General features: G+C 28.7%; 2 protein-coding genes across 5 annotated transcripts in view; one reads left to right on the top strand and one right to left on the bottom strand.

Moving 5' to 3' along the window:
* Positions 1–4,501: 4,501 nt before the first annotated feature.
* On the bottom strand, positions 4,502–16,702 carry LOC139425391 (kelch-like protein 31). Of its 3 annotated transcripts, XM_071180099.1 has the most exons (5): positions 16,556–16,702; positions 15,928–16,109; positions 8,781–8,933; positions 6,878–7,092; positions 4,502–4,610 (listed from the first exon to the last, which is right to left on the bottom strand). In XM_071180099.1, the coding sequence occupies exons 1-5, from the start codon at positions 16,632–16,634 to the stop codon at positions 4,562–4,564; spliced, it is 678 nt and encodes a 225-aa protein (XP_071036200.1). In that variant the 5' UTR covers positions 16,635–16,702; the 3' UTR covers positions 4,502–4,561. The 3 variants fall into 3 exon arrangements, 1 of the variants encoding a protein (XP_071036200.1); XR_011636641.1 differs by lacking the exons at positions 15,928–16,109; positions 16,556–16,702 and adding an exon at positions 12,012–12,075; XR_011636640.1 differs by lacking the exons at positions 8,781–8,933; positions 15,928–16,109; positions 16,556–16,702 and adding an exon at positions 12,012–12,085.
* Positions 16,703–18,224: 1,522 nt separating this feature from the next.
* Positions 18,225–20,831, top strand: part of LOC107450283 (diacylglycerol O-acyltransferase) — a 26,700-nt gene continuing 24,093 nt past the window's right edge. For both annotated transcript variants that reach the window (XM_071180098.1, XM_043041561.2), the window contains exons 1-2: positions 18,225–18,469; positions 19,489–19,576. In XM_071180098.1, the coding sequence (XP_071036199.1) occupies positions 18,369–18,469; positions 19,489–19,576 (189 nt within the window). In that variant the 5' untranslated portion in view covers positions 18,225–18,368. The remainder of the gene's footprint in view (positions 18,470–19,488; positions 19,577–20,831) is intronic.

Raw genomic sequence — 20,831 nt, 5'->3', positions numbered from 1 at the left:
TGTTTTTGGTATGTTTCTGGACTATTTTTCAAAATAATTTTTGTTAAAATATTTGCGAAATATACATATTTCTTGGAATGTTATGAGTTTGAACTGAATGAGATGTAGGAAAATAATGTGACTACCTAGGACTATAAAATATCTGATATTGATATTTTCAATTTTTTGATTTTTTAATTATTTAATAAGCAATAGTGTAACATTTTTTAAAGTTCGCTTAAGGTATATTTACTGATTTATACCGCATGAAACAATAATCGTTGGATTTTATTAAATATTTAAGTGGTTCTGTTGTGGAAAAAAAGTTATTAAAATGTCCCTATTTTAAAATGTATCAAAGTTAACATTTATCATTACGTTTCCCGAAACGTTTGTACAAAATTTAACATTAGTCTAACCTTAGAATTATTTTTTTCTAAAAGAAAATAATCATGCGTTAAAGTAATAATTGGACAATGATTTTTCGCAAATAATCCTGTGCTTACATAAACAATAAATATTTTTATGCCGTCGTTAAAATAATTTATCCTTTTTTTCCTTGTTGTAATTCAGAGTTAGTCACTCTACTTTTCTCTAGTTGAAACTAGAAATTCATTGGTTAGATTTTATTTTCTTAATTTATTGATTAAAATATTATCTCTAAAACTTATTTCATTGTTAGGAGATAGTTGTTAACCTAGTGAAACATGAGAATTGCTTATTTTTGGAAAAACAATTTTAAAACTGAATGATATATGTATTTTTAACTTAAATTTTCAGAAAATAATATTAAATTTAACGTATTCAAATTTTATATGATTATCATAGACAATTAATCAAGAATATCTTTGAAACACTAACCCTTATCAACTCTATAAATTACTAGATACATTTGGTTTGGAGTTATGTTTTAGATATTAGCGAAATAAAACCATACGCTACCTGCACGTTAATGTTATAATACCTTAAATATTATTAATATTTCCTTCACGAGAAAAGCATTTAATTTTACAATTTTTAAAATGTAACATCGATTACGGAAGTTAGAATTCGTAGGGGAGCTTTTATGGCAAAAAATTCTAATTTTTAAAATCAGTTTTGTTTAAGCAAATATTCGGTCCAAGAATTGGGATCTTAATATTTAAAAAAATGCTTTGTTTTCCTTTTAAAAATAAAGTATTGAATTGACAATTCAGTTTACGCCGTTTCTTAAATTTTTTAAAAAAGGTTTAAAGTGTTGGACCGTTCTATTTCTCACCAGTGTTATTGTCGCTTGACGTATATTTTCGTTTGATATAAATAAAGCTCTTCATTAAACTCAACTAGACGGTCAGAACGAGAAGCATCTTTGAGGTCAAAATTTACGTCTCAAGATTGGTATACCTTTCAGCTATGGTACCCGTACACAGCCCAAATGTTTCGAGCAGCTTGCTTATGGGGCCTTAAAAACTTGTATAAAAACTAAAAGAAAGTGTTAAATGCTTATTTTTCTCAACTTTGCATTCGATTTTAATGATTTTAAAATCATCCCGAAAAAAACAACAACATAGATTTCGGACGAAAACATCCTCATTCTTATGAATGATTTCAAACATTATGACAAAACATTTAATGACCCACAAAATGTTTTTAAAACTTAAAAAAAGAAGGAAATTTTTTTTTCGCGAAATATCACTTTATTTTTTTACACGAAAGTGGTTTCATATGAAGGTGGTTGTACAAATAAAGTTTACATACGTAATTTTCGTTAGGATGTAAACTTAGATTCAATTGCGTACAGTATAAGTAATTTGAATCAGTGTTTCTGCGTTATTGTTTGACTGAAAAAAAGCTTTTCTAATACACAAAATAATTTTATTGTATACAACAATTATAGAACCAAACTTAGGAACTGAAATTTTATAATCAGAAAGTTAGATTTGGGGATAAAATGTCTTGTATTTTATTATTACCACGTTTATATAAACTTGTCTTCGTGTATGTCTGTCCGGGTGGAATTTTGTAATCGATTTTAAACTAACTTCCCGACTAGCTACAAACTTCAAATTTGGCACATAGTTCAGAATTGGATGACAATGTATGAAAATGAAAAGAAAAAAGACAAACAAAGTAAAATAAAATAAAAATTTAAAAAAAAAAATTATTTTCGAGATTGTCTTTTGTTGATTCCATTATTTCAAATTAGTATTACATATCAGGTGAAAAGATTTTCATTGTCGGAGTATTTTTATTGGCTGAAAAACCACGTGATAGGATCCAGTTTTTCCTCATTCATTTCCAGATTGTTTTGGCTGTCATCAGCATAAAACTAATGAAAGTTGTAAAGGTATTGTTTTTCTATAAAGATTTTTGTATCCCTAATTTAAAATTAAAGTTCTATTATTTTAGTAGTGGTCTTGTAGTAGTCTTGACTACTCTTGACTAAGAAAAATAATCTAAATAAANGAATTACAGTTTCCTATAATGGGAATAATCTTTCAGAAATGAGGCTGAATTAAATATTTTTGCAGAAAACTGCAGACAAATATCAGCCTTTTAAACATGATTACTTAAACATGACCATTTTACACTATTGTATGACTTTTTTGTTTATATAATCCTACTTTTTATGAAGTTATTAAAAATTCATTGTTTATTTATATGTTTAACATTGACATTTTACATTTCAACATGGCATTTTATATTACAACTATTTTTTTGAACACTATTTTTTATGAGTTCATCAAAACAAGCACTTTTATAGATTTAATTTTAGAGTATGAATAATTTATGCCAACGTATGATTGCTTTACCTAACGTTTATAAAACAAGCTAAAAAGCAGTCGGCATAAAATAATGTTTTTGTTCAATTTTTTTAACAAATAAATAGAAAATTACAGCAAAAAACTTAAAATTTTTAGTACAGTTTTATATGTTTGCAATTCAGTTAAGTAAAATTAAATGTATAACTGCCATTTTTATTACTATTTTCCCCCATGTGAATCATATCTATATTGAAATACCCTATTTGTTCTAAAGACTCAGAAGAAATAAGAAGTGTAAATATCTAACTTTGAGAAGAAGAAAAAAAAAATCATAAGAATAATATCGTTTAAAATTTCTAGAAATGAAAATCTTTGCTTGCATAGCCATCAAGTGTGATATCAATTTAAGATATTCTTTATTTCTATTATATAAAAATATTTTACGATCCTAAAATAACTTGAAGATTAGAAAGGATATTTATAGACATCTTAGATATTCTCAGTGCTTTCATCATTTTGTATCTTATTTCATGGTCACTTTACCTTAAAATAAACTTGTAATTAAAAAGAAAAAAAACAATCTATATATTGATTCCAAAGGACATTTTTAGTCTTATTTACTACTTAAACACTATAGATAGTATTGACGAGATTAATAGATAAGTTTATTTGTCAGATAAAGAGGAAATTCTGAAATGTATGATAAGATTAAAGAGAACTTCAGGGGGAAAAAATTACTGTATAATAACGACATTTCTTTTCCGTTTTTCTTTCTTTCTTCCTTTTTTTATTTTTAAAAAAACATGATTCTGGTAATAAAACTAAAATATACGGTATTTAAACCATTTATGTGGTGATTTTTCGGTCATATGATAACAATTTATGGGAAATTATGATTTTCAAAATTATAGGTTTAATTACCACACATTTAGTAAAAATACGAAACAAAATGCAAAGTATTATGAAAAAACTACCAAATTTTATACTGTTTACCAAATTTTATCTCATGTTATAAACTCATACCTTATAGTAACTTTAACCAAAATCATAACCAAATTACTGAGCTTTTTAACGTTACCATAGAGCCAGAAACAATGATGTAAATTTTACCATATACTATGATCATATAATTTTTTCAGAGTTGAAACACGTGGATAAAGAGTCCATCATAAAAGGACAATTCGATGTAAAAATATAAGTGTAAAATATTTTAATTAAAAATTTTTTCAGAAAATAACGGTATACATTTTTTGGGGGGTTTAGAGAGGCTGCAATGAATTTAATTTTTATATCAATTTGTAATTAACTGAGTTATTTATTTAGCTCATTTGTTTATTTATTTATTCAATATGTTATTTATTAAGGTTCAATTTGTGTAAAGCTAAGAAACTGAGTACAGAAAAAAAATCTACAAAGAATAATATTTTTACTTTGTCTAAATTATTTTGTTGACTATTGTTATTGAAAAAAGACTTATTTACTTTATCAGTAAGCATTTAAATTCGGATGATTTTTAAACAAATATTAAATTGTCTGACTGTTAATAGGTTTTGACTAGATGTTAGAGGGGAAGCCATTTATTTGATTTAATATTTTTTATTATCTAGTTCTGAAAATATTTTTCAAAACTTTTTTAGCGTTTTGGAAATTTATTTCAATTTTTTATATAAAAAATTTACATTAATTAATCACTGTTTTTAATCAATCACTTTTTTTAAAATTAAGCCCAAACAAAAATGGAAAATTATTTTTTTCTATGTAAATTATACACTTTCATATCGAAGAAAAATCAAAATTATATTTATTTTCCCAAGCTAAAAACAAGTTTGATTTCTAATTCATTCTTCATTCGATTCAAGTACTGTTTCACAACGGGACAAACATTTCCTGTAAAAGAAAAAGAAGCAGATTATGATACAGAATTCTTTTTATTCATATTTATTCAGACCTTAGTACAAGTAATTGCATAAACGGATAATTTATTTAGTAACTTAATTGATTGCATATCCAGTTCAGATAAAATGGTGTTTTTATGTTCTTTTTGTTTGTTTTTTCTTCAGACATAGTCGATGAACTAACTCGTTCTTGTTAGTAGGTAACAGATTCAGTGATCATAACACTATTATCTTTATGATTTTTAAGGAACTTTAAAAGAAAAAGAAACCCAAGAACCAAGTATAGGGAAAAAATACTCCGTCCTAGGTTACTTTTTGAGTGAAACTAACACAAACTTGTGCGGGTTAAACGGGTTCAAAGTAAAAAACCAATAAAATCTTTTACAGCTATCCCGATGAGGACTATATTCTAACCCTATCTCTAACCTATGCCCCATTTTACAAGCACATTTTAACCACATCCCCATTTGTGTCAGCATTGTAGAGTGTAAACCGAATTAAGGAATCACTATCAACATTCAAAATGGCGTGGCTAATGTCCTTGGAAATATATCATTACCGTATCAATACCGTTTTTAATTTAAAACAATAATGTTTGTATACAAAGAAAAACGGGTACCGTTATCAATATTATTACAGTTTTTAATTTAAAACACTAATGTTTGGCGGATGCTAGCAGTTTTGAGGGCTAAAGGTGGTCCTACATGTTATTACCAGGGTGGTCATAATGTAATGGCTCTTCGGTGTATATCATCTCGCCTAAAAGTAATAAGAAAGTGCAGTAATAGGAACACAACATTTGCTTTTTAAAGATAAGCAATAAAATTAAGCAAAAGTTCTAAATGCAAGATGCATTTTTTTTCAGAAACAGCAATTTGATTATTTTATGCATAAATTTAATTTATAATAAAAATTAAATTTGCATGTGGTAAAAAAGAGTAACGAAATATATTTAATTTTTATTAATTACATACATACTTACCGCAAAGCAGATATTAGTAAATTTCTAACGGGTGGCAATTTAGCGATGTTTTTAGCAAAAGGTGGATTGAAACATCTCACGATTTCGTTTTTGGTCATTTTAGTGAAAGGCAGACAAGCAAAGAGGTTAAGAGAATATCGAGTTCGCTTTATTTGATCTTTATCTAACCATTTCAAAGCTGTTAAAAACACTTCATAGTAGCTGTAAAAAGACGATATTAATGTTCTTTCTTAATCATATATTGTTTATTACAAAATTTGATGATTAGCATTATATGCTTCACTCTAAAATCATTTATGCAATGTAATTGAATACCAATAAGACTGCTTCTGAAATGCGAAATTTTGACTTAATGTATTCTGTTAAACATATAAATTTTTAACTAAATTATTTTAATATCTTTATTCATAAGTAGTTGTTACTCAACTTTAAGAGTGCAAGGAAAAAAATTCTGGATCAAATTACAAAAAAAATACTGGTGCTCAATGTACTTTTTACCGTAAAATCCATTTATTCTGGAAAATGTTACAGAGTAAAAAAATTAACATACCATAACTTTTACAGTAATAATTACAGTAAAACCATTGAATCGCTCTAAGTAAAAAAAAAAATTTCTCCAAAATTTTACAGTAAAAATGGATTTTACGGATGATGCACCGAAATGCCTTTACGTACTTAATATACTTTATACTTTAATTTGATCTGAAATTTTTTTTACAGTGTATCAACAACTAAAATTAAATTTATCGTATTTACTTAAAACCTTAACCACCAAAAACGATTAACTTAAAAATGCTCAAGTTTCAAATAATATTAAAACGAATTAAATATTATATAAAAATTCAAAATTTTAGAGAAGTAGGAATCATCAAAATGTTTTTATACTCTTTTTTTTTAATAAAGGAATAATCAAAAAAGAAAACAAAATCTCTAACTGTTCAAAAACTTGATCTAAAGGTAAAGATATTAGTTTTTACAAGCTAAATAGCAAATAAAGGTGAACATTTTCAAACCTTTTGAAACTTTATAATTATAAAACGCAGCTTTAAAAAAGTTTGTGCTCGCATTCAGGGGACTGTATCAATTTCAATTTTCAGCTTGGGAGGGATAACTATCAGATGTGAACAATATTTTAGAAATTTATAATAGATTTTGATGTGTTTTTTTTTAAAAGTTGATTAAAGGTTAAAATCTCATTTTTTGTTTTATTAAGAGTTATTCTTTTTATTAAAATATTTTAGTTATGAAGTTTCGTATTACAATTTTTCATGTATTACCTTTTGATATATGACTCCAGCCAATCCAACGAGAGCCCTATCAAGATCTCACAAATTTGAAAAATGCTTAGGTTCATAAATTCTTCTGTCTTGGCACACTTTTCGAAATTTTTTAATATCTCTTTATAAGCTATGTGCTTTTCAACGATCATTTCCAATTCCCAAGCAGCAGCGTAAATATAGATATATGCACTTACGTTGTCTGAAAGAAATAACTGAAAATGCCAAAATTCATTGTCAAATACATTTAAATACATACACAGAGTTGATAAACAGATGAAACTAACACAACTCAGAAGAATTAATTGGTTTGAAAATGTCAGCAAAAATGAAAATAGATGCAGGTACAATAAAAATAAGTTTAACTTTAGTTTTTGCATATGAAAATTTGTTAAAACATTGAAACAAATTTGATCTTATTAAATTTTTTTTTAAAAATTGAGAAGCGGAACGATGTGTTTTGATCTGATTTATTCTAAGGAGTAAATAAATCTGTAAAATTTGAGAACATTTGAAAAAAATTGATTCAGAAAATCAAAGTGAATCGAGTTGATTTTAAGACCAAGTTTTTAAAATATCAGTTTAACAGCAACAGCCCGCAAATAAGAAAATAAAAATATCCCGTAAATGCGCGAATAAATTTAAGCTATAAAAAGTCTGTAAATCTATTCAAATTTACACAACTTATTAGAATTAAAGAAAACTATTCATCCAGTACAAGGATACAACTGACTATAATGTCATTGTACTTATACTACGTATAATTAACAATTAATTTTATTACGAGAAATAGAGATGCATGCACAAGGTTTTCCCTTAACAATATGACAAACTTGCACGAGGTTTAGCCCTTTGACTCAAATGTGGCACCGGTGACCCTTTTACGTATTTTTTTTCCGACGTTTTAATTAGTAACTCAAAAGTATATTTTGGTATTTTTAATTATAAAAAACAGTCTAATAGTCACTAAAAAACCAGCTAGATTATCGGAATTATATTTGTACTAAAATCTAAAATCCGAAAAAAAATATTTTTGAAAAAAGAATTATTTTTTATTCGAAGTCAAAAATTTATTAACAGTAGATTTTGTATGTTAAAGAAATTTCAATGATGAATAATCATTTTTCCTATATCCAAATAACTGCAAATTTTAAAAATTGTTGTTTAAAAGTGAGCTGTGTTTCGAAGATTTTAACTTTAACGCAGAAAAAGATAACGATGCTACATGCTGTAAACATAACTATAAATTATTAAAATACTATTAATAATATTTTTCATTTATTTTGACCCATTGCAGAGTTCACGTTTATTAATCTACGCGAGCAACTATTGTGACCAAAGGTAGCAAATCATCCAATCATGGCCCTCAACCTAACCTAGCACCATTTTTCGGGGTTTTTAAGAGCCATGGAATGTTAAAAAATGAACAAAACGTTAAAATCAACAACAACTGCAACACATTTGCGTAATAGATATTATCATAATGACATGTTTTTACTACACTGGCCAACTGCTACAAAAAGTGTTTGAAAATCCATATTCCGACCAGAAGCAGTCAAACAAATTGCTCCTTATAGGCGGAACATTATAACATTACGGTAAATTTCTGGCATTGTCTCTCACCTCGAATATATTACCAACGAGGTTTTTAGTGAAATAAACTCGGTTCCATGCTGAAAAATCTTTATTTGGCATGATAGGACCTATCACATCTCAAGCTGGTCAATGAATCAAACCAGCAACGCCCTCTCGCAAACATTTCAGACCCATCAAGGTCTTAGTACCTTTAAAACACACGTTGTGAGTTTGTCACACAGGCAGTAAAACACTCCGTATACTATAAAATATGTTTCGATATTGTGAATAATCTTTGAGAGACAAACAAATGTATAAAATACCTTACTTGAATGCATTGATCTATGAGAGGTTTCATTTTAAGTTTTCGAGCGACACTATAAACATCAACAATATTTTGGCAGTTAGCATTAAGTTTATTACTGTACATGTAATGCAGAACAATTCTCAACACGTCTGGTTTCACATCTTTTATTTTGACCTATGAAAATTAGAAATTTTAAATTTAGTGATATAGTACTGTGCTATGCTTGTGAAGAAAAAAATACTTTCAAATTTGCTTTAGCCTATTGTATCGTTTTATTAAAATAAAAAATAAAAATTAAAATCTAGAAGAAGAATGTTAATTTTATAGAAAACATTCGTAGCATTAAAACAACTTTCCAAGTTATCAACGTTGCCTTTTTCAAGCAACAATATTTTTTCTCACAAAATCACATTATAATTTCATTAATAAGTCTGGCAATAACAATTTCAATACAGGAGAATTTTATAAATATTTTATGTTTACTATTGTTTGCAGACATAATTTACTAGAAGCCAAGGGTGTAAGTAATCAAAAAAGAATGTCATCTTTATTATAAATAATATTTTATAACCCTCGTTGGACAGCTGACTCAATTTTTCAGTTTACGACTATCAATGTTCAACTCTGTATCTCGTTTATTCTCGAAGTAGCCATATTATGATTCATAGTAAACTTTAATTTATTCATAAAAACAACATTCTTACAACAGCCGATAACAGTTTCTAAATCATTTAAGCTAAAATTACTGGTTTTGGAATAATACATTTTACTAGAGTTGAAGCTATTAATATTGATTAGTTAATAAATAGAAATGAAAACGCAATTGGACCCATCGAAAACGAAAGAAACTGTATCTCCAGCAGTAATTAATTGAGAGCGAAAAACCATAATTTATTTTGAACTGATAAACCTTATTTTGCGCATAAGAAATAAAGGAACAGAAAATGAGCTAATAATACCACAACATTACCATTATCACATGCTTCATAAAAAATATTATCGTAAATAAGATTCCTTCACAAAATATTTTATCCTGAAAACAAAACATTTCACAAAACATTATACCTCAAAAAAGACCCTTCCCAATATTATTTTCATTATTTATTGCTGTTTTTTATCAACGTTCTCTCAACATCATAACATTAATAAACATAGGTTTTTGTGAACTGAATCGGGCTGTCCTGTTACCAATAACAGGAATAAAAAAACGAACTTTTATTTCACAAATCGACAGCACCAGGATCCAAGCTGCAAGATTCCAATTTAGCGCTTTTTTGAGACTGGCAAAATTATGATAAGATTTTACACCATTTTCTGAAGAACACTTTTCACTAAAAGTCTGGAATGTCCCATGCCTATTGATGTTTGAGCCGACTAAAAATCTTCTTGAAAGATTAGAAAAATGCATTAATTTTTATTTTTTTATTTATAATGGCAAGGCAAAAGTAAAAATAAATGAACAGGAACAGAAGTAAAGATAACACAACAATAAATTTACCGAAGTCATTGCCTCATAAGTACTCTGGCCTCCCAATAAAGCCCAGTCTCGGAGTCGCCCCTAAGGACTGCACAGTGGTGGAGGTGGTGTCTATCCATAGTGATATTAGAGTTACAGAGGGGGCAGTAAGGGCTTGAGAAGATCCGAATATGGTGAAGGTGATCTGCAAGGCAATCATGTCCGGTTAGTAGACGGAATTGGGCCACAGCGTGCCGACTAGGACTGCCAGTAACCCTCAAAAGATCTTCAGCTTTCCAGCGCTTAGATTTTACTCTGTTATTTATTTGTTCCCTGAATTTCCCTTTTAAAGTTTGCTTTAAATAAAGCTTTACAGAATGAAAAGAAAGTGAAGAGGAACTCGATTGAAGAAGACTCGAGCCCTTTTTTGCCAGGGTATCTGCTTGCTCGTTTCCAAAGAGGCCGCAGTGGTCCGGCAGCCACTGAAGAATCACACGTTTCTGTTTTTGACACAGTTCTTGTAGATGTTGCCGACACTGGGTGATTGGATAAAATGCCGAAGTTGTAGACAACTTTGCCGTTACTGGAACGTTGCCCAGGGTGCATCACGAGGAGGTAGGTCTACGCTGCACCCCGTGCATTAATCAATTCAGCAAATTTCATTAATAAGAAGAAAAAAAACTCTTGAAGTTGTCAAAATTTTTTTTTTTTTAGATAACTTAATGAGAAGTTAACACTTGAATGTAAGCGGCGGTATTAAATTTTCTCTAAAAAATGTATTTATTACTGGCTGGCTTATTAAATTCAATTTTAACCGTTGAGTTAACCGTGAAGGTTTTCGTAGTTTTCTTTTTAATGTTTCTTTTTAAAGTTTTGCTGAAAAAGTTTCTCGCATAGGAGAGTTTACCCTGAAGTTTCATGAAAGAGGTACTTATCCATATTTTTTGGTTGGGTCTAAAATATTAAGGATGCAGAATTTAACTTTAAAGAGGCAAATCCGGTTTCTTCTTTTCAACGTTGATAATAAAATAAACTTTTCATCAAAATATCGAAAAATTTAGAAGCTTATATTAATGCAGCTTCCATTGCACTTAAATTCCGTTCAAAGTTATCAATGAATATATCATCATTTTATAAAAATCTTTAAAAATGATCCTAACTGTAGCTACATTGATAAATATTAGTGAGATTTAGGTAAATAAATTGAAAAATAAATAAATCATTTATTGCATGAAAGGCAGCTGTTTCCACAGTTAAATCTTACGTTTAAGTGTCTGCATCCGACCAGTTTTTTCCAAATTTCTTCTAAGTAAATATTTTAATCTGGTTTGAAAAAGATGAAAAATTGTAAAAATAAATACACATGTTTATATTTTTATAATTGCATATTAAATTGAAGAGGAGCTATAACCTGTCAAATATTTGCTCGATAGAAAATAATATGATTTTAATAAAGTTTAGTTTACTTACTAGTTTGTTAAAAATCTTGGTGTAGTTACCACAATTTTTAGTGTAGAAGCAAATAAAATTTTTAGTGCATGTAGTTGCATTTTTAATTCTACTGTTCACTATTATAGTTTTATCTATTTATTTAATGTTTGTTTGTCTGTTTGCTTACTAACACACATTTTCATACTGATTAATGCTTTTAAAAAACGCGTTTTAGTGTAAAAACGTATTTGGATTAGAAATTTAGCAATTTAATTGAGAAACACGAATAACATAAATGAAGATTAATTACACAGGAAACAATTAGAGTAATTAATTAAGGATGTCAAAACAAATACGAAACATACATCTCATTGCATACAAAGATATCTTTATGTCATTGTTCAATGTTCAGCATCATCGATAAAAAGCATAATCATAATAGTAATAAACAAACTTATATACTAGTAATAAGTTATCATAATATATTTTATGGTAGTCATAGTCATAGAAACTTTGACGTCAGAACTATAATTTTAAAGTCCTTTCAGCATGTTTTATATTTTCTTTGACAGCGAAAATCACCGAAATCGAGGAATTTTTGGAAAGATTAATTGAAAACGTTTCGTGTAAAAGCGCTTGTTACAATTATTATTATTAATTTATTTATTTCAGAAATTTTTATTGACTCATACAAAACAATATAAATTATTACTAATAATTTCAAGCTATGTTTCCCCCCCGCTTTAATAGCAAAAAAGAGAATATTTATCTGATAGACTGTAGACCTCAGTCACTTTTGAGAATTTGAGATATTATAACATTTAAACATTGGATTTAATAATTTTTTTCTTCTTATTTTATTAAACGCTTAAAGTTAGTTATGTTTATTTGTTTGCTTTAATTTAAAAATAGACTCATTTTGAATAAGTAGTCTATAAAGCAAATGTTGAGTTGAAAAAAAAATGAATTTCAGAATTTAAAGACCTGTGCTTATAATTTAAAATTAAATTATTAGAATGATGACACGGCAGCTCAGGAAATAGAGCGTTTGCCTCCCGATCAGGTGATCCTGGTTCTAATCCCAGCGGTGGCTGGTTGTTACGAATTCTGTGTCTGATTTGCCCTTACCACAGTGTTGACGTTAAATATCCTCAGTGGTAGAAGGATCATGGGTTAGAATCCCTTTGCCCCCGGAGTAATCGTGGATGGTTTTCGTGGGAGGTTCTCCGTGTGGCATTCAGCTCCGTGTAATGCAAATGCGGGTTATGTCCATCAAAAAATCCTCCATGAAGACTAGTTCGTCGCAATGCTTGATCCCAGAGTCTCTCTGTCTTCTGGGTTGGGTTCAAAATTACAAAGCTACTGAGCTGAACATTGATACTCCTAAACTCAGAATTGAGTTAGCTGTTTAATGCTGGTTTTAAAAATGATTAAAAATAAAGTTATTAACTTTTCATTTCATGCATTGCTTTCATGGAGCTTCTTTGGAGGTAAGAAAAGTAATTTCTTTTCTTATGATTGCTTCCATCAAGCGTCTTTCCAATCCGTCATTCGCAGATCAAGTTAATTTTTTTAAACTGTTAATTCTTTTGGTTTGAAGTTAATATGAATAAAAAATTTCATTTATTTGTCAGTAGTTGCAGATATAAGTTTAGGCGAAAAAAAGAATCATAAAGAAACACAAATATTTTGTTAAATAAGTGATAACGAATGCAGTTGGAAGAATCACTATGTATGACGATACTTAATTATAAATCAATTGTTAAAAAACTCATCTGTAGAAATTAAAGTTAATACTGTAACTTTAGATTGTATTAATTAAAACAATTGATTTTTTCCAAATCTTTTAGTTTCAGTTTTTTTTAGTTTTAGTTTCAAATCTTTCAGTTTATTTGTTGCTCAGAAAGAAAAAAATGGAAAGAGATAGGAATAGAGAAGGAAATGGAATATAATGGAGAGACAATAAATGGTGATTTAAAAAAAAAATCTAAAAAAAAAAAATCGTGCTAGTTTTAATCCGAACAAAACAAAAGCTTTTTTTTTCTATTATCAAAATCTCAGTTGAGGAAGAATTAAAAAGTATTTTTCGCCAAACTGCCGACAGTAAAAAAATAATTACCGTTTCTAAATCTTGCTTTGTCGTAGAAGTGTATTCGGACAAATAATATTTATAATTAAGTTTTGAACTGAAATGAATACCTATATGTAAAGAAATCATAGTGTGTTTTTTAACACTTGAACTTAATGTAGGTGTTACATTCAATACAAAAAAATGTATGATAAATAAATACGCATTATAAGAAGAATAAGAGGAAAACAAGACCAATAAAACATTTTATGAACGATTAAGTCGCACATTTTTTCCTGCTTTTTACCATTAAATTCTATAAGTATATTTTAATAAACCTTATACCATGTGATTCTTCTTACTGGGTTACAAAGAAAGGAAATAACTAGCAATTTCCAGCAGTTTTAATGAATCATTCTGTTTACGGGGGAAAAAAACTCACAAGATAACAGGAAGTTCTATTTGCTTTGAGCAAGTTGGTATAATTTTATTCTATTAAGAAAAGGACAGTTTCATAGTATTTTGAAGATCCTAAAGGAGTATTTAAAGAAAAACCAGAAAGTGCTATCATTGTTCTGAAATAATTGCAATAATTTTTACATTTGTTACATCTTTAACACTTACAGCTCTATTTAGTTATTTATTTTATTTTCATTGTCATTCTAAAACTTGATAATAAATCCACATTATATAGATATCTAAGCCAGAGGCTAAATTATATATACGTATATTAAAATTCTTTTTTAAAAAAATGAAGTTAAAATATGTTAGAAATCCATGTTAGAAGTCTCAGAATAAAATTTAAGCAAGAAAAACTCCAAAATTGTTTTAAAACTGAGACTTAACACCAAGATCAAAGAAGAGAATAAAATATTTTTAAAACCAAATTATTTAAGAATGATGTTTAACTGCAAAATCAAAGGGGATGCATTTTAATCTCACTACACAAATAAGCTGGTTTTTATGGATTTTAATACCGAACTCAATAGTTATTAAATTTGAAAACCGATTTTTTTTCTTTCCTTATCTGGATCAAAATATCCGGACGCCCACTTAGATGAAATTTGGTCTATGCTGCATCATATTGTGAAGTTTTTTTTTTCATGGTTAGGTTTGGATCCATTAATTCTTGTGGTTTGAAATACGAATTCTGAGATGGATGTACTTACAACACTATGGCAATGTTTCGGGGAAGGCTCATTTCTTTTCTAGCACGATGACTGCTCCTTTTATTGAGACTTGTGCGACCATGGTTTGAAGAAATGAGTGTTCAAAATCAGGACTGCACTTCTCAGAGCTCCGAACTAACTGCCCTAGAGCAATTTTGAGACGAATTGCCCCAATTTTTATGGCAATGAGTAAATATATATTAAGGAATAATCATGGAACACTTTTCGTGTTTTTATTCGTTATCACGCTTGAGCATAAAAGATAGTTATTAAATAAATAAATTAATAAATAAAAACAAGACCAAGTAACGAAGGAACTCATAGATCAAGCACTGGGACGAACTTTCCTTTGAGGAGGACTTTTTCGATAGAATTATCCCGCATTTGAGTTACAAAGAAAAGAAAACAACGAAAACCTCCCACGGTTAGCCAGAGGACAATCGGAATCGGCAATCGGACCCATGACCGTCTTCCACTGAAGATACTTTAGGTCAGCACTGTGGTCGGGCGAGCCGGGAACAGAATTCGTACCGACCAGCTACCGATAGGATTCGAATCTGGTTCACCTCATAAGTGAGTGCTCTATCCCCTGAGCCACAAGGAACAGAAACAGCAATTATGATATTGGTATTTGATAACATATTATTTGATAGGACATTCAATGAATATGATTAGTAAGATAGACTTCGAATATCATTAGTAAACAAAAAATGCATAATAAATAAATATTCATAAAAATCATAACGTGTTTGATCGTGTTGAGATATAATATGGTTCAAATTGCCGCAATCTTAATATGGTGTTGAGTTATACCTTAATATCGCACTTCTTAAACTAGGTTACACGATACTATAGTTCAATTTGAATGTAAACATGTTCCATTTTAGCACCTTATTAAAGTCACAGCAAATTTTTATTGTTCGTATCAGCAAATTTGCAAGGTAGTCATTATTATGGTTCAAAGATAAAATGATTTCTCTGGCAATGCATTCTTACTTAGTTGGAAACGTTCTTAAAAAATAAATAAAGTGTTCAAAGTATTACTTGTTTTGTTTCATTCTTTTCTATGAACATCTTCAATACTTGACTGCAAGAGGATAGGGTGAATTTATCGGCGTAAAAGGTGTAATCTTGAACTTTAATTATGATATCTGTTTGAAAATTACTCTTCGAAGTTTTGGAAACTGTATTAGCAAAATGCTTGTGAGAAGACAAATGGAGTGTATCTGAAATAAAAAATCATTGAACTGCGTCAAAAAAAAATTATTTCAAAAAATAAAACACATTAAATGAGTTATATATATTCATTGCATAAATTAATTAAAAAAGTGAGAAATGCGATGAGAAAACGTGCATTATATTTCAAAAATCTTTTTATTCACCTTATTCCTGATGGAGTTTTCTCCATCATCAGCAGATGGTAGTACAGTAAGAGGAGTTTATAACTTTTTCTTGATGATACGAATACATTAATTAGCATTTTGTAACTTTCACCTTTTCTTAATTTTTTTTTATTTATTTATTTTTATTTTTCTTCATTTTTTTTTGCAAATTTTTTTTTGGAACCCGGTAGTAAAGCTATTTCTGTATCCACATAATTTGGAAATTTATATTCAGATGCAACATTTGTGTTTTATATATCGTATTTTATAATTAAAAAATTTTGAATTACCTGAATTTGGATTTTCTTCTTTTCGATAAAAGCGCTTAATGGATGATACTTTTTTCCTTGGCGAAAAATAGATGAGCATATCTGCTGTTCGATAAGTTATGAAATATATAATTTTTAAATTTATGAGTTATATGGCTTTTTCAAATAATTGTAAAAGTGGTTTAATTCTAATACTTACAATCTCAATAATCAGGCTGAAACAATTGTTGCATTTCGAATATAATGTCTTTATTAAATTGTTTTGTTGTCAGTTATGATTGTTACAATAATATAACAATATAAAACATACTTTTGTTGCGGTTTCATTGGAATGCAACCTTGGAATGTAACGATCAACCTTGTTATTTATTTTCTTTATTGTGGGGTAAATCTAGTTAGATACATTTAAGGTAAGACATCTTTAGGAGCACACGCTTTATTATTTTATTAATCAAATAATTTTATTATTTAGTAAAAACTCCATCTGAAACTTTAAGGGAATAAAATAGTTTTATCCTGTTCTTATTTTTTACTATCATTTTTTTTTTCTTTACTTTTTCCGATAAGTCTATTTCCGACAGATTTAGATTTCTGGTTTGATGGTGTATGAAATGAGAACTATATGGGGAGTTAACCAAACTTTGAAAACTTTGGTTTGTATTGTGTAAGTTTGATGAATCCTTACGTAATATTTTTTGTAAAATAATATGCAGATCTATATCTAAATTGAGGAAGTGGTTTCACAAATGAGATCTCCTTTGCAAAAGATCGAAATTATTATGACAACTCTTCGGAACACCCTCAAGTATGTTTCTCAGACTGTCGCCAATAGCCCATTGTGTTATTGGCCGTAGCCCAGTGGGCTATTGAGGACTGCCTGGGAATCATCTCTAGGAGGATCCGACATGCAATCACAATTTTGTAAGGCCATTTCCTCAATTTAAACATGATCTGAAGAGGAAGGACTTTTTCTCCAGATTCCTGCATCCATGGTACTGCACAACGACCGACCACAGTACTTTCGATTTTACAGATTTTACGAGCACGTATATCGCATGTACTCGGTGGTTCTCAGTGGAGTCAAGGATCGAACACCGGCCCCTCCAGATCGGAGTCCGATTCTCTAACTACTGGGCTACCACGGCCCTAAATAAAGAACCTATCTTTCTAGGTAAATATTTTATTTACATCTCACTAGAGCTGCACAATGGGCTATCGGTAACTGTCTGGGAAACATCATCGAGGATGATCCGAAGGCATTCAATAACAATTTTGATTCTCAACTGAGGAGATGTTTCCCCCGTTTCGGTGGCCCGACAATCTGTGCGCAAAGTCGAGCACTTTACGGTGGAACAGGACCGATGCCGCATATCCTCGATACCTACGCAGGCTGATCAAAGTGGTCACCCGCCAGCTTACTGGCCTCAGTTAGTGATGTTTGACTTCGGTGTTCCACTGGGAACCGTGTCTTTGCGGGACCCTGCCTTTTTAAATTTTTTTTGTTGAAAATTTTAGAGATTTTTATTTAGTTTGTTACAGAAATATAGTTTTTTGTTATAAATTAAACCAGGTCTGTTTTATAGTAAACTTCCGTCATCTATTGTCTATTTTTGTTAGTTAAAATATATCTCTCGGTCACGGAAACCATTCTTTTCCTCAGTTATTTTTCACATAACTGTAACCTTGAATTTTCCTCCCCAATTTCATTTTATCAAATATTTTCGTCTGCTGTTGGTGATGTTGACAGATGAATGAAGTACAATTGCATGCGCCAACAATTACCCGTGCTATGTTATTTCTCTTGTAGTTTAAATTGGGAAAATATTCTTTCAAAATGCCTGTTAGGTTACGACGTACGAAAAGTATAAGCTTAGCTCAAGTTGAAGGTGAAAATCTAAAAGAACGGCGACTGAGAGCTACTTTGCCGGACCAACCGTAAGATATGAATAAAAATGTTTTAAAATTAAATAATTAAATTTTATTGCTATGGATTTTATACTTCAAAGCCTAATGGAATAACACTACATAAACTTCAAAAACTTACATAACTTGAACCTAATATATTTTGCATAAATTAATATATTTGTTTGCATTGCAAACATAAGATTTACAACAATGCCCTGCAGTATTAATATTAAATAACAAATTTTGAATAAAATGTATCTGTTGAAGTTTCTCTTATTTATAAACAAATATTGTAATATTATAAATTTCTCAAGTATGTACTAATCTGGTAAAATTGCCCATGAAGTTCTTTTGTAATGGGTCGGCTACGAAATTTTACACTCAAACTTCGCTATGTTTTTTTCTTCATGTGAAAATGCGCGTTAATCATCAGAGCTTTAGACCATTTTTGCCCTGGTGCAGATACATAAATCGCTCTCTTAATCATTCACAAAGAAAATTATTTAATTGAAGTTTTCCGAATCATACCTAACCCAAAATAAACTCCAAGTTTTGACGAACTAAAAAACTTAACTGAACATTACCAACTTGAAAGATTTAATTCTAAAAGTAGATTTTTTTTCGCACTTAAAACATCACATATCCCACAATCGAAATATTTTTGACCTTTTAATGACCCCTCCTTTTTTTCTTTTAAAGGTAAAAGTGGGGGACAAATTTCTGTATCATTATCTGTCTTGTCAACTTTAATTGCTTGGATGCCAAATGAAATTTGAATATGCAATTTTTTTAAAAACGCCTGTATCTGTTTGATCGGGTTTGTTACGAGCAGACAGTTCTGCCACAAACCCTGGTATGGAAATCTTCCCAAAATAAGATTTTTTTTTTTAACAAATCCTTCATTTTTAATTTTTTTGTATTACCTGTCCTTGTTCATTAATGTGATTTTTATACTGATATTGGAAAGAAATAGTAACTTATTTAATTTAAATTTATATATTGGAAAGAAATAGTAACTTATTTAATTTAAATTTATATCTCTTTTACAGTATTCACAAGCAACGAGACTCTTTGTTGAGTTCATCTAGTGGCTATACCAATTATAGAGGTTTTTTAAACTTGTGTATCATTCTTTTGGTAAGTTTAATAATTATGTTACTAAAATTCTATTCCTGTCAGTTTTGAGCATGACTGTGGAGTCTAGTTTGAATTTTCTGAAATTTAAATTAGTTTTTTAAATTGTAGAATGAGTTATGAGCAGTACCTTATATCTAGATTACAGAATTACGTCAAGAGAAAATATTCTTCATGCATTAAATTTTATTTTCAATAAAATTTATATATTTTATTTTATAGTTTATGTTCTTTAATAAACATTTATATATTTTGGACAAGGTGTGAATTTTAGATTACTTTTTTTCTGCTGTTTATTAGTAAGAGTATTGAATTAATTGTAGTTTCCAATACCTTGTGAATTCAAGATTTTATTTTGAAATATTGCAGTTTTTTAAAAATTCTTGCGAACATTTAATAAAGCTTATAAACCTGCCATTATTAAAAAATCTTTTTAGGAAAAATGTCAGATCTTTTTAATTTTTGTGGTATATTTAAAAAATTATTTATTCTAGCATCTTTTGCATATTTATTTTTTCTACTAAATAATAATTGTTTTTTTTTATGTTATACTTAAACAGTCAGAGCATAAAAATTGTGTGTATGATGGTTTTAGTAATTTGTGTTGATTTTTATTTAAAGAAGTTTTCTAATAAATATCTAGATAGAATTTTCAGAATTGTTTAGTTTTCAAAGATAATTTTGTGACGTGTATATATGTAACTGCAGCGTTAAGAGCTTCAATTTATCTTTTTATGTTAGTTTTATGTAAATCCTTTTCTTAATTTATTATTCAGAGCGAAACGCTTTATCACACATTTAAATTCACATCCTGCCCTTTAATCTATTTTTGGCTCAAGTATGCATTAATTAAAAGCAGGGTTCGTTGATTTAAATCAGCTTGATTTAAATCACGATTTAAATCATGATTTAAATCAAATGATTTTTTTAAAAAAATCATTGATTTAAATCAACTGATTTTTATATATATATTATATTGATTTTAAAAGTTAAAAAACAGTGCTTTAAATTATTGATACTTTTATTATTTTCTTTTCTTAGTTTTAAAATTTATTTTAAATAAATTGCTGCATTAATTAATTTTAGTTAACGAAATTACTTTCTTTCTTGGAGTGTGTTAAACACATTTAAAATTACATGTTTAAAAATCTTTTGATTCTTAACATTGAAAGTACAGATTAAAGTAAATATTTAATGCTGTCTTAATATAGACTTGCATAGCTGTAGAAAGTAAATAAACATGCACTATATGAACAAA

Source organism: Parasteatoda tepidariorum, chromosome 4 (genome assembly GCF_043381705.1).
Source record: "Parasteatoda tepidariorum isolate YZ-2023 chromosome 4, CAS_Ptep_4.0, whole genome shotgun sequence".
NCBI lineage: Eukaryota > Metazoa > Arthropoda > Arachnida > Araneae > Theridiidae > Parasteatoda > Parasteatoda tepidariorum.
The sequence above is the reverse complement of the archived record's forward strand: the minus strand, read 5'-3'. Positions and strand labels throughout refer to the sequence as shown.